Source organism: Muntiacus reevesi, chromosome 3, assembly GCF_963930625.1.
Source record: "Muntiacus reevesi chromosome 3, mMunRee1.1, whole genome shotgun sequence".
Classification (NCBI taxonomy): domain Eukaryota; kingdom Metazoa; phylum Chordata; class Mammalia; order Artiodactyla; family Cervidae; genus Muntiacus; species Muntiacus reevesi.
In genome coordinates, this window is record NC_089251.1 from 146,680,174 (window position 1) to 146,694,406 (window position 14,233).

The 14,233-nt window shown below is 42.3% G+C and overlaps 1 protein-coding gene across 1 annotated transcript in view; it reads right to left on the reverse strand.

The window, feature by feature from the left end:
- Nucleotides 1–896: 896 nt before the first annotated feature.
- Nucleotides 897–14,233, reverse strand: part of LOC136165015 (aldehyde oxidase 1) — a 70,959-nt gene continuing 57,622 nt past the window's right edge. Inside the window, exons 27-35 of the mRNA XM_065930865.1 lie at nucleotides 14,104–14,199; nucleotides 12,103–12,231; nucleotides 11,339–11,413; nucleotides 9,383–9,435; nucleotides 6,226–6,340; nucleotides 5,420–5,485; nucleotides 3,059–3,247; nucleotides 2,363–2,530; nucleotides 897–1,477 (exon numbers count right to left, since the gene is read on the reverse strand). Coding sequence (XP_065786937.1) covers nucleotides 1,427–1,477; nucleotides 2,363–2,530; nucleotides 3,059–3,247; nucleotides 5,420–5,485; nucleotides 6,226–6,340; nucleotides 9,383–9,435; nucleotides 11,339–11,413; nucleotides 12,103–12,231; nucleotides 14,104–14,199 — 942 coding nt within the window. The 3' untranslated portion in view covers nucleotides 897–1,426. The remainder of the gene's footprint in view (nucleotides 1,478–2,362; nucleotides 2,531–3,058; nucleotides 3,248–5,419; nucleotides 5,486–6,225; nucleotides 6,341–9,382; nucleotides 9,436–11,338; nucleotides 11,414–12,102; nucleotides 12,232–14,103; nucleotides 14,200–14,233) is intronic.

Genomic DNA, 14,233 nt, shown 5'->3' on the forward strand with positions numbered 1-14,233 from the left:
ACCAATTCCAGAACATTGTCATCAGCCAGAAAGGAAAACCTGTACCCATTAACCATCACTGCCCCATCCCCCTTTCCCCTTAGGGCCTGGCAACTGCTAATCTATTTCTTGTCTCTATGAATTTGCCTATTCTGGACATTTCATATAGGTGGAACCATACAATATGTGACCTTCAGTGTCTGACTACTCTCGCTTAGATAATGTTTTCAAGGTTCATCTCTGTTGTAGCATGTATCAGAATTTCATTCTTTTGTATGGCTCAGTAATATCCCCTTGTGTGGATATTTTGCTTATCACATTTCATTATCAGTTAATAGAGTTAGATTGTTTCCACTTTGATTATTATGAATAATGCTGTGAATATTTGTGCACAAGTTTTTTGTGAACATATGTTTTCAATTCTCCTGGGTATATATGTGGAAGTGGTCATACAACAACTACACGTTTAACTTTTTGAGGAAATGCCAAACTGTTTTCCAGAGGACCTGTGCCATTTTCATTTTTCCTGGCAATGGATAAGGGTTCCAGTTGCTTCACATCCTTGCCAACACAAACTATTATCCATCATGTCAGTTATAGCCATCCTAATGTGCATAAAATGATACCTCACTGTGATTTTTACTTCCTTTCTCTTCGTGACTGATGAGTTTGAGCATCTTTTCATGTGCTTATTGGCCATTTAGATATCTTTAGAGAAATGTCTATTTAATTCCTTTGCTCGTTTAAAATTTGCGTTATTTATCTTTTTATTGTTGTGTTGCAAGTGTTTTGAAATATATTCTGATATTCTGCACACTAGATCTTTATCAAGCATATAATTTGCAAGTATCTCCCCATATTCTGTGGTTTGTGTTTTCAATTTCTCACAGTATCTTCTGAAGCACCAAAGCTTTCAGTTTTGATGAAGTTCAATTTATCTGTTTTTATTTTTGGTTCCACAGACTTCTTACATATAGTACCTGCTTGCTATCCATTCTGACAGCAGATGGGGAAAAGCAAATGGGGACAAGAAAATGACAACTTTACATTTCACACTAACAAAATTATTTAGAAAACTGCCTTTTACTAGACAGTATAATTTCTGTTGGTGGATGCAAGGCAACTATGAATCACATACAAATCATCATCTTCCATTCTATTTAGCTGGATGGGTCTAAGTAAGGGACAGAATAATAAAGAATATCATTGTAGAGGAAATCAGTTACCATTTATGCCATTTAAAATATGGTTTCTAAATTGTTTAAACATATCTATCAGATTCTAACTAGAACATTTAAAATCAGCATCCTATAAAAGCAATACTCTGTGAAATGATTTCTGAACTGTGAAAATTTGTCTTTCAGACCCATCACCCTAGAGCACTGAGACTGGATGGATTGCTTTGTTGGAAGAATCACCCCATCTTCACCAGAGGTTTGTATTTGATTCATATGGGTACACTCCAAGGAACATAGGATCCAGGTTCATCTCTTGGAATCTGGAATAAAAAAAGAAAATTGGATGTTTGCAACTTGAAAGATGTTTACGACATGTGAAAAAGAGCAGACTATAAAACAGGATAAAAACCACCCAGAAGGTGACCAGGACCAGGATAGAGCTGACCATGACGCATGAGAAGCATGGAGGAGCCCAGGAGAGGACCCAGGGTCGGGCTGGGCAGGGCAGCTGGGAGAGTCATCTCAGGCTTGAAGAGGGAACGAGGACAGGTGGGTGGGGTCAGCCTCTGCTTCTCCAGATGAAGAGGCGTTCCTGGGGCTTTGGAAGAGCTTTAACGGGTACCGTGAAGAGCTATCACGAGAGGTTGTATAGAACGGGGCTCTCCCCTCAATATAAGGGATAATGTGTTTATAGTCAGAGGGGTCACTCTGAATGGCATGACCTCCTCCCACAGTTAAAAATCCCATCACTGAAAATGCCCATGGAGAGCAGAGATGTTTGCTCGACCAGGGTGTTGCAGGAGGAATTCTTGCTACTGGGAGGAGGGAAAGGATCCATCCCCCTCTGGGGTTCTGATCAGGAACTGCACAGACTCCCATGGCTTGGGTAGAGGAAGTTAAGAATGTTGGGGTGGCCCATATTCTTGGCCTGGGTTTCTTGGGTTCAGAGCATAGTTCCTGAACTTCTGACTAATGTGTCCTGGGAAGAGAACAAAACTAAGGAGGAACGTACAATTGCTGAATGAATACTGAACTTTTTTTTTTAAATGGTGTAGAAATGACCCCCCTGCAGGCAGGCTGTTGTCTCACTCAATTGTCTTCAGATTCCTGCCACCCTTCTTCCATGGAAAACCACCATGGTGGGCTAGTGAAACTTAGCTACAAGGACAGGGGAAAACATTGAGACTCGTTGGAGCAGAACGTACCATTTTTGTGAACTTGTCTTCACAGGCCATCCTAATCTTCTCTGGAGTCAGTGGACTGTTGAGCCTCAGTGGTCCAGGCAGGCCTCTCTCCCGTCGCGCTGCACTTATCGCATCGTGGATGGCGAAAAACACTGAGCACCCCAGGAATATCCCGGACTCTCCCAGACCCTGGCAGGGAAACACAGCAACTAGATCATGTCTCTCTCTCTCTCTCTCTCTCTCTGTATGTGTGTGTGTATGAATGTACGTATCTCATGTACATGCACATCTATGGATACATATGTGCATGTATGCATACATTAAATATTACATATGCAACTTTTTCCTTTAAAAAGCTAATTCACTCTTTTAGCCCAGTGTTTCTATTCTGAGGATTCCGGCGGAAGGGAATGACCCCAAAAGGGAGAGAGCAGATAGAGGCATGAGGCTGATTACTGGCATGAAGATGAAAAATCAGATGCAACCTGATGATAAAAGTAGTTTTTGTCCACAATCTGGAGTATTTTTTTTAAGTTTACAATGTTTAATTACTTTAAAGTTAAAATGCTTAAAAAAAATAAAGTTAAAATGTTTAATTGAGCTTTTCCACCTATACTCCCGGAAGAAAAACCCCAATCAACCAAGAGATTAAGGTAGCCCCTCCCTCCCAGCACAGATATCACATAAACAAGCATTGATTCATGGAGCACAGCTTACCTTAGACGAATACAAGGTATTTGAGTTTTCAGAGGGAGGCAGAAAAGAAATGTGCAGCTCCGTGGGGATGTCACAGATGGCAGGGATTTTATACTGGTTCGGGCCCCGGGTGTACAGGACACCCTGAGGAGAATAATTCAGTTCCTCTATTGTATAAAGTCCCATGCCTTGAATAAATGCACCTTCAATCTGAGGCAAAAAAGAAAAATTCCATGTATGAGAAAATACAGCCAACAGCAGCATTTCAACTTCATGCTGTTTGCCTGAATTTTATAAATGTGGTTTAAGAAGGTTCTCTGCATATTTTGGAGCCTGTCTCTGAAAGTTTACTTACAAGTTCACTTTATAGCATGTCTGAACATCTCCCTGAGTGCTAAGTTCAGTCAAAGATGTGAATTTGAATCTCAGCCTGGCATTAAAGCTGCAGCTCCAGAAGAGCCCTCAGAGAGCCCATAGCCCAAACATCTTTTTTTTCTGCTTATGATGCAGGTGAAACCCTATCTGACAGTTTGCCCATAGACCTCAGCGCCTCATGGAAAGGTAGCTCCAGTGTTGGCAAAGAGAGGAGAGATTCTCAAGGCTCTGGAACCCTGGCAGCTCACCCCCAACCCCTCGCTCAGCAGCGGGCTGGCCTCACATCTCTGGACTGTCTCCTCGATCGTAATAGGAAGGGTTTGAGCTGTGTGCTCCCTGAGCTTCCTTTTCAGCTTTAAAAGGCTCCAGTTCTTAGGTGTCAGCACATGGATGAAATTACCATTCCATACAGGCTTCTGATTTCTGGGTGTTCTCTTCCCTTCCTTCCTTCCTGCAGCCACATTTTCTCCATCCTCACTTCTGTCTACTAGCAGAAATGTTCTTCTCTACCACGATGTTAGAACAATCTTCCTAGCACTCCAGACCGCTCCCCGGGCCAAGTCCCTTCCACCTGCTAAGTGAAATGCCTGTCTCGGGAGGTTTCTACCAACATGACCTTCTTTCACTCCCTAGCTCCAGCCTCACATCCCGCCCCTGTGACCCAGGTGACCACTGCCATCAGCTTATCCTCACTGCCAGCCCTGAAAACAAGGTGTGCAGAATCTCAGCTCTTTCTTTAGGTTAATTCCCTCCATTTTCCTCCCAGAACACCACTTCCTGCTCATTCTTTGCCCACTTTGACTCCTCCAATCCATAAGTTCTTCCCACTCTCCTGTCAAGGTCCTATTCAGAGGGTCCCTCAGACTACGTTCTCCATTGGAAACAGGAAGCTGAACGGCCCGCTGGTGCCAAGGCAGGTAGAGAAAGTGAGGGAAGCTCACTTAGAAAGAGCGTGTGACTTTCTAAAAAGGCAGCTAATAGACTTTTCCTCGTGGAAAGGTAGCTCCAGTGTTGGCAAGTTTTCTGTGTATCCAAGAGATGCTAGACACATGAAAATTCAGGTAAAACAGCTTGTGATTTTTCAATCTTGTTAATTATTTCAAATTTAAATTATAAAATATCTGTGGGCAAAATAGGCTACCGTCAGCAGCTGTGCTGTAACTATCTGATGTTTGTTATCTCAGCCTTGAAGCCAGAGCCCACCACTTTCCCTGGACTCAGCAAGAAATCCTGGATTCTACTTCCGGCCAGCAGGCGTGGGCTTCATGCTGCTACCTCTAGGCTCGGGCCTGCCCTTTCAAACTCCCCAGTCATAGACTGCACATTTCTTCAAAAACTACCTACGACACCTTTGTCCCCTTCCCTTTTTTAAACAATGAGAGGTTTGAGTTCTATGGCTGTCCTGAAAAGAGAGATTCTGACTAAATGGAGAGAATAAGAAAATGATGGGTGGGCTTCCCTCGTGACTCAGTTGGTAAAGAATCCGCCTGCAATGCTGGAGACCACCTGCAGTCCAGGAGACCCGGTTCTATCCCTGGGTCAGGAAGATTCCCTGGAGAGGGAAATGCAACCCACCCCAGTATTCTTGCCTGGGAAATCCCACAGACAGAGGAGGCTGGCGGGCTACCGTCTATGGGGTTGCAAAGAGTCAGACATGACTGAGTGATTCACACACACACACACACGCACAGAAGATGATGAATCGGGGACTTCTATGTTGGTCCAGTAGCTGAGATGCCACCTTCCCAATGCAGGGACCCGGGTTTGCTCCCTGGTCAGGGAACTAGATCCTGCATGCTGAAACGAAAGGTCCTACATGCTACAGCTAAGACCTGGCACAGCCAAACAATAAATATTAAAAAATAAACACACACAAAAATATTGAAAACAAACAAATATATATTTTTTAAAAAGAAGATGAATGAGCCAATGGAATGTTTTCCTGGCAGACCCCCCAGCAGTGCTGACTTTTACAAACAAGCAGAGAGGCACATTAGTCCCACATACCTGGCCTACGTCAAGGGCTGGATTTATACTGCAGCCAACATCCATGACGATGTCTGTTCTGATGTTCTAGTAATTAAAAACAAGTAAAAATGTTTAGTTTGATGAAGACAACTTGGAAAGACAAAGTTGAGACACATTATATTTCAGGAGAAAGAAGCAACAAAGTTTATTATATATAACTTCAAAGTTATATAAAGACTCACGCAGCTTAAGTAGTCTTTTTTTTTTTCTTGCAAACAATAGGAGAGAAAAATATTTACTTGGCTTTGATTCCAGCTGAAGGATATAATGTATTCGGTTGAATCCACTACAACAGATAGAACACATGCCACAGAAAACAGGAAATGTTTATCGCCCTCCTGATCCTTGTGAAAAACTTCCTGGCCACCACCACACTCTGCCCTCAGAGTCCAGCTGGCTGGGTGAAAGTTTCTGAATCAAGAACTCAGGGTTCAGCAGCAAAAACTGTCATTTTAGATTATGCATTTTTAGAGCAGAGGAGAGACTAAATCTAACATTACAGCTTGGTAACCAAAAGTTCTCTGATAACCTACAGAGGAGGAAGAGGATAGCCGGCCCAGCCAGGCTGGCAGGGACACCTCTGCCCATTTAAGAGGGCAGGGACATAACGAAGAGAGGCTGCCATTGCACCAAAGTGATTGCTGAGCTCCTATTTCCTTTGGTAACATAGAGAAACTATCCTTAGCCAATTACATGGTGCCTCTCTAGTGCTCAGACAGACGAAATATGTGGAAAATAAATGTATCTAGAGTTCAGCTCGAAGACATTCCCAAACTGGTACTGACCTTATGAGCACCTGTCAGGCAGTCTATCTCAACCTCGGAACAGGAAGCTCCATAAACGAAGTATTCGAAAGGGTGGCCTTCACCTGTCTCCCAGTTTATGTTCGACTCATAACCCCTGGAGGAGACAGAATTTTTGAGGAGTGTTATGAAATGATCAAGTCCTTTCATTGCAGACCACAATAATGAAACAGACCCATGAGGAGCTGTGTCCAATTTGCACACCCAGCAAAAAACGAGAGGTGTACACTTTTGATTCAATGATGTGCAGCACATAATATAGGGAATAAAGCTGTGGAATGAATAAATATTTACTTCTTTCTTATTAAACTTGCTTTGTCTGATAAAAACAGTCTACCATTGACTTCCTAGACTTGGAGGTTAGCTGCTGATCGTTTGGATATTCATCCTATTGTTTTTGGTTAATATGGGGTTATGTAATCATGTTGTAATCAGGCTTGGGGAATTCCAAATGGATTTTACATCAAACACGACATCAAAGGTGCACCCTTGCCGGTTTCTCTTTCTGGCCCCAGGATTCAGCCTTCTGTGGGTGGGGTCAGGCCCCCTGGCTCTCGTTCTTTGCCAGTACTCTGGTCTCTCCATCAGGCTCCAAGGACTGCTCTGTTCCTAACTCTTCTTTAAGGACACCAAATGAATGTCATGGCAGAAGAGAAGCATAGGCCAGCAGCTGACCAATACTTTCTACCCTTCTCTCCTCCTCTCCTCCTAGCCTGGAGGGGCTTATCCCTGTCAGTGCCCTCAGACTCCCACGAGAACTGGCAAAGAGAGAAATCAGGTGTGACTCTCTGTATCTCTCTGCTCCCTGATGGCTGTCACTCTCCATTAAAATAATTTGATAGACTGCTTTCCAATGTTTCTGAGTTCTAGTTGTTCCAATCTTGACAACAAACACAAAGATACTGTTAAATTTCTTATTGTTTTTGACAATCTAGACAATGGTATTTATCTTACTATGGATTTAATTTGCATCCCTTTTCCTTCATTTCTTAAGTTAAGGAACACAGTGAGTTTTCAACACAACGTCAACCACTTCTTCCTTGTAACCCCCAGGGAACTCTCTATTACTTCTCACTATGAAGAAAAAGAAATGCAAAAAAGCAAAATGGCTGTCTGAGGAGGGCTTACAAATAGCTATGTAAAGAAGAGAAGCAAAAAGCAAAGGAGAAAAGGAAAGATATATCCATTTGAAGGCAGAGTTCCAAACAATAGCAAGGAGAGATAAGAGAGCCTTCCTCAGCGATCAATGCAAAGAATAGAGGAAAACAATAGAGTGGGAAAGACTAGAGATCTCTTCAAGAAAATCAGATACCAAGGGAACATTTCATGCAAAGATGGGCTCAATAAAGGACAGAAATGGTAGGGACCTAACAGAAGCAGAAGATATTAAGAAGAGGTGGCAAGAATACACAGAAGAACTGTACAAAAAAGATCCTCACGACCCAGATAATCATGAAGGTGTGATCACTCACACTCACCTCGAGCCGGATATCCTGGAATGTGAAGTCAAGTGGGCCTTAGAAAGCATCACTACGAACAAAGCTAGTGGAGGTGATGGAATTCCAGTTGAGCTATTTCAAATCCTAAAAGATGATGCTATGAAAGTGCTGCACTCAATATGTCAGCAAATTTGGAAAACTCAGCAGTGGCCACAGGACTGGAAAAGGTCAGTTTTCATTCCAATCCCAAAGAAAGGCAATGCCAAAGAATGCTCAAACTACCACACAATTGCACTCATCTCACACGCTAGTAAAGTAATGCTCAAAATTCTCCAAGCCAGGCTTCAGCAATACATGAATCGTGAGCTCCCAGATGTTCAAGCTGGTTTTAGAAAAGGCAGAGGAACCAGAGATCAAATTGCCAACATCTGCTGGATCATCGAAAAAGCAAGAGAGTTCCAGAAAAACATATATTTCTGCTTTATTGACTATGCCAAAGCCTTTGGCTGTGTGGATCACAATAAACTGTGGAAAATTCTGAAAGAGATGGGAATACCAGACCATCTGACCTGCCTCTTGAGAAATCTGTATGCAGGTCAGGAAGTAACAGTTAGAACTGGACATGGAATAACAGACTGGTTCCAAATAGGAAAAGGAGTACATCAAGGCCAAATTCTGTCAGCCTGCTTATTTAACTTCTATGCAGAGTACATCATGAGAAATGCTGGGATGGAAAAAACACAAGCTGGAATCAAGATTGCCGGGAGAAACATCAATAACCTCAGATATGCAGATGACACCACCCTTATGGAAGAGAGTGAAGAGGAACTAAAAAGCCTCTTGATGAAAGTGAAAGAGGAGAGTGAAAAAGTTGGCTTAAAGCTCAACATTCAGAAAACTAAGATCATGGCATCTGGTCCCATCACTTCATAGGAAATAGATGGGGAAACAGTGGAAACAGTGTCAGACTTTATTTTTTTGGGCTCCAAAATCACTGCAGATGGTGACTGCAGCCATGAAATTAAAAGATGCTTACTCTTTGGAAGGAACGTTATGACCAACCTAGACAGCATATTAAAAAGCAGAGACATTACTTTGACAACAAAGGTCCATCTAGTTAAAGCTAAGGTTTTTCCAGTGGTCATGTATGGATGTGAGAGTTGGACTGTGAAGAAAGCTGAGCACTGAAGAATTGATGCTTTTGAACTGTGGTGCTGGAGAAGACTCTTGAGAGTCCCTTGGATTGTAAGGAGATCCAACCAGTCCATCCTAAAGGAGATCAGTCCTGGGTGTTCATTGGAAGGACTGATGCTGAAGCTGAAACTCTAGTACTTTGGCCACCTCATGCGAAGAATTGACTCGTTGGAAAGACCCTGATGCTGGGAGGGGCTGGGAGCAGGAGGAGAAGGGGATGACAGAGGATGAGATAGCTGGATGGCATCACCGACTCGATGGGCATGAGTGTGAGTAAACTCTGGGAGTTAGTGATGGACAGGGAGGCCTGGCTGCTGTGATTCATGGGGCCACAAAGAGTCGAACATGACTGAGCGACTGAACTGAACTGAACTGAAAACTTCTTATGTCAGTGGGTTTACAGAAGGTACAAAATCATTTTTTGCCAAAAGTACAAACAGAAATGAAACTCTCCTACCAAATATCGGTGCTGTTTTCCATAGCATAGGATCAAAAGGACTATTTACCTGAAGTATCCAGTAGCTGAGAGACTAATGCTTTCATTAAAAGCCGTCTGCGCCTGGGAAGAAAGAGTACAACGTGATGCAATAACGATGTTTAAAGTAAGAGTCACTCAAGACTCACACTTTAATTTTACTTTGTGTTAAATAAAGCGATCAGGAGAAAAAACATGGATAGAAAAACACTTATAGACTGGACTATAAGTTTGTGAAGAATTTCATCCAGTCACCTGGAAAGACTTAGTCTATTAACAGGGAACATTTCAGGACACAAAAGGTGGTCAGATGTTTAATTTTAATATCAAGTATTCATTTGGGCTTCTCTGGTGGCTCAGCTGGTAAAGAATCTGCCTGCAATGCAGGAGACCTGGGTTCAATCCCTGGGTTGGGAAGAACCCCTGGAGAAGGAACAGTTACCCACTCCAGTATTCTGGCCTGCAGAATTCCATGGATGGTATAGTCCATGGGGTCTCAAAACAAAGTCAGAAACAACTGAGTGACTTTCACTTTCACTATCCATAGTAGACTTAGACATGGGTACAATCTTGCTAAATTGTACCATTTACACTAAAAGTTCTCCTGGTTCTGCAGCGTACACAGCTGACTAAGATACAAAATGGTGCAATTTAGGTCCAAGTCTCCAAGCCTGAGAAAGAAAAAGGTGAGAAGTGTAACCATCACAGAAGAAAATGGGATGGAGGGCAGCGTTCCATTATGGTGGAGGGTTGACTTGCTTGCACTCCATCTTTCTCCAGTCAGACTCTCTCAGGCAGCACTGGGCAGAGGGCAGAAATAAAGATGCCCAGAAAGGACTGAGAGTTCTCATAAATATGAATTACAGAATGAGTCCTAACTCTTTGGAATAGCAGGACCATTTCTAAGTAAGATTTCCCAGTGTTATTTCTTCCAGACCAGTGCTTTAATGTGACTTAACATCCTAGAACTGTCGGTATGACAAATACCCTCAGTCTTCAGTGGGTATCCATTCCACACCATGGGGGTACTTTAAAACCTGTTATTCTGAATAGTTTCCTAGTTGATTTTATTTTATTTATTTATTTTTTTTACTGTTCTTAATTTTTTTTTTTTTTAATATTATTTTATTAGTTGGAGGCCAATCACTTTACAACATTTCAGTGGGTTTTGTCATACATTGACATGAATCAGCCATATAGTTACACGTATTCCCCATCCCGATCCCCCCTCCCACCTCCCTCCCCACCCGACTCCTCAGGGTCCTCCCAGTGCACCAGGCCCGAGCACCTGACTCATGCCTCCCACCTGGGCTGGTGGTCCGTTTCACCATTGATAATATACATGCTGTTCTTTCAAAACATCCCACCCTCACGTTCTCCCCCAGAGTTCAAAAGTCTGTTCTGTACTTCTGTGTCTCTTTTTCTGTTTTGCATATAGGGTTATCACCACCATCTATCTAAATTCCGTATATATGTGTTAGTATACTGTAATCCTAGTTGATTTTAGAATGTGTCTTCTTGTCCAGCTAGATTGTAAGTAGATCAAAGGGAGCAGTTGACTATATACTCAAATGGCTTGGCTTTCTATTTCTAAATGAGTGCTTATATGACTTTTACTTTTACAGAGTGACTCTCATATTATCTTCCAATTTTAGGAACAGTAGAATCCCCAAAAAAGAGAAAAAACAGATTGACAGTTATTATCAAGAAAATACCTAGATTCCTTAGGAAGAAACATTAATTCTTGCTTAAAACAAGGGGAGCCTTCTTTTCTCTAACAGAGAATTGTCCCAGATGCAGGAGTTCTGCCTTCATCTTATGATAAGATTTCCACACTCTGAGAGCCAAAGGCAAAGGCCTCGGATCATAATGTAAGTGTAATACCTCTTAATGTGCCCTTTCCACTGATATTTGACTAACATATTTCTCTCTCACTCTCCTCTCTACTTTTTTTCCTAACATTATACACAGAAACAGTAATTCTTACCCAATCCTTCCAAGTGCCTCTGGGATTCTTGCTGATGATGGGTTCAAGGCGTTTTAGAAGAGTCTGACAAGCATCCTAGGGATTATTTTTCAGTTAAAATTATGATCATAAACACCAACTTCAAAACCACATGATAAGTGACCTTACATAGGCTTATTTAAGAGGCCCATGGACCATGGAGAAGAGACCAACCCTGTAAGGGGTGATGAGAAAAGTCTCATGGGGGTAGGGGTGAAGCACAAGCTAGTCTTAAAGACAGACCACCTAGGATGGGGGCCTTGTACAGCCCTGTTGAGAGCTCAGAACTTAACAGAAAAACTGTTGGCAAACTACCGGCCACCATTCGTTAAGCACAGCGTGGTCAGATTTATTTTGTGGGGAAGCTTTCTCTGGCTGCAGGAAGTGAGAGTGAAAGGCAGTGAAACTGGGGTGGACAGACAGAGCCTTGCAATGGGCTTGACAAGAGGCATGCGTTTGAACCAAAGCGGCCATGATACTGCTACCTGGAACCAGAGAGATTTCCAAGCAGAATGGATTAGGACGTGGGGATCCATGAGTTGTCAGGAGTGAGGGAGAAAGGGGGTGGCATCTTCCACTCGGGAGAGTGGCCAGTGCTGAACACTGATTGAGCCCCCAACCTGGGGGAGGCTCAGTTTTCCCCAAGAGAGTGTGGGAAGGAGACAAGAACTGGATGGATTCTCAACATCGCCTGAGCTCCAGCCTTGATGGATTCATGATTTAGGCCCCACTGCAACGATTTTTACCTTTACTGCCAACCCGTTGAGATCAGCCACTACGGACCCTCCAGAGGTATTTGTATTAGGGACGGTTTCTGTGCTTGTTCCCCGGAGGTGGATATTGGACAGTGGCATCCTTAACTCACGACTCACCACCTGGATTTTGGAAGAGATCTTTCACTTTTCTTTGGCTAGGCATAGACCTGTGCATATACCCCATGGTAGCATGTACGTGGAGCCCTCCACACCCAGCAGAGACCACGAGACCCTCCAGCCACAAGAAGTCCCTCTTGTCTAAAACCCTGCAGCTGGTCTGGCCCCTGCAGCCCTGAACACACTTTCTTCTTCTTTGACTTTCTTCTGTACAAAAGCACCCAATAGAGGAGGTGAGCCCTCCAAAGTCAAGGCAGGAAGAAATGCTTTATAACTTAATCATCACAAAATCAACACCTTTGAGGCCTCTCCTACACCTCTGCACTCTGCACAGTTCTACCAAAGCTGACTTCATCAGAGAGGAGATGCTTTATCCAGATTTCTGGATGCTCCAGAAAGAGAAAGAACAATGGCCTTGTTAAAGCAACAGCGCCAACACGAGATCCCAGAAGTAAATGGTGCCAGTGCCATTGGCCAACACAAGGACTTGGCTGGCCGTTACATTCTTCCTTTGTGTTTAGTGATGGAACAAAAATCATACTACTAGTCTCAGCTGGTCCCAGATTCTCTTTCCCGCTAGCAGTATGGCTTAGTAGAGTCTGCCCACAACTAGGGCAATGGCATGAGTGTACAGAGCCCGCCCCGTCACTGGCTCTCAGAAGACTGTCTGCACAAAGTGTATAGGCTTAGAACAGACAGGTTTCTGGTGGCTCAGTAAGGAAAACACTGAAGTCTCACCTCAGAGAGGGAAAAAGCAATGACCAGACAATTCTCAAGCAAGTGAGAACATGAAAGAAAATATATAATCAGCACCCCTATAATCAGAAAAGTGCAAATTAAAGCAATAATGAGGTAATTTCATCTATCACATTATCTAGGATTTTTTTTTTTTAAACAATCTGTAACATAGAATGTTGGCTAGTGGTGTAATATGATGGATACTTGCTGGAAAACAATTTGGTAATAAATGCCAAATGATTTAAGACTTATTCTGTGACCCAGTAATTCCATTCCTGAGAACTTATTTTAAAAAACAGTCATTGATTTGATCACAGGCTTGTGGACAAAAGTATCCACTAGAGTGTTTAACAATTGGAGATGGTTAAGTGAATTATACATATATCCACATGCAACATTAAAAATTATGATTGCAAAAAATTCTTAATGACAGGAGGGAATGCTCCTTCTATATCAAGATAGGTGGAAAAAAACCAAGATACAAAATTATGTAAACAGAATGCTTGTGATTTTTTGAAAAAGAAAAGTCAAAGTCATTGAAAAAGGAAAAAAGTCAAACTAGAAAACCCACAAAACAGTGATTACTGCTAAGTGGTAAAAGTGTGCAGGGTTTAAAAAAAAATTTGCTTTTCAAATGTTTTATAATCTGTAATATAATGATTATCAAAATAGAAACAGCTAAAACTTATTCTAAAATAATTGAGCCAAAAGAAAAGTGATAATTTGGTTAGAAATATCAAATGTGTTTTATATCACCAGTTGTTCAGACTCCTACTATAAAAATGGCAAAAAATAATGCAATGCATCAGAATTTACACATCTTTTTATTTCTCAGCAAAGGTTCAAAAAAAAAAGAAACCCCAACACATTTGTTAATACATTCAAAGGAAAGCAGCAAGTGATCTACAGCCTTCTTTAGCAATAAGACAACCACAGGCTATTCTGCCACATTCTTTTAGGAGGGTTAGTTACAGAACTGGCTTGCTTACCCAGTTTCTGAGAAGAGCTTAGTAGCTGAAGTAGTCAAAGTTAAAGTCTCCTATCCCTTTTATTTTGGAACAGAAAATGTATACCGCTCGTTTCTCCCTTATATACACAAGCACACACCCAGCTTCATCCAGTGACTTGCATTCTTACCTGAATCATCTTAGTGTGAACCCCCTGCCCCATTTCAATTCCACCGTGAGTCACCAGCACAGACCCATCCAGATAAATGTGAACCAGGGCAGCAGCCTAAGCCAAAAAAGAAAACAATTGCCATGATCTT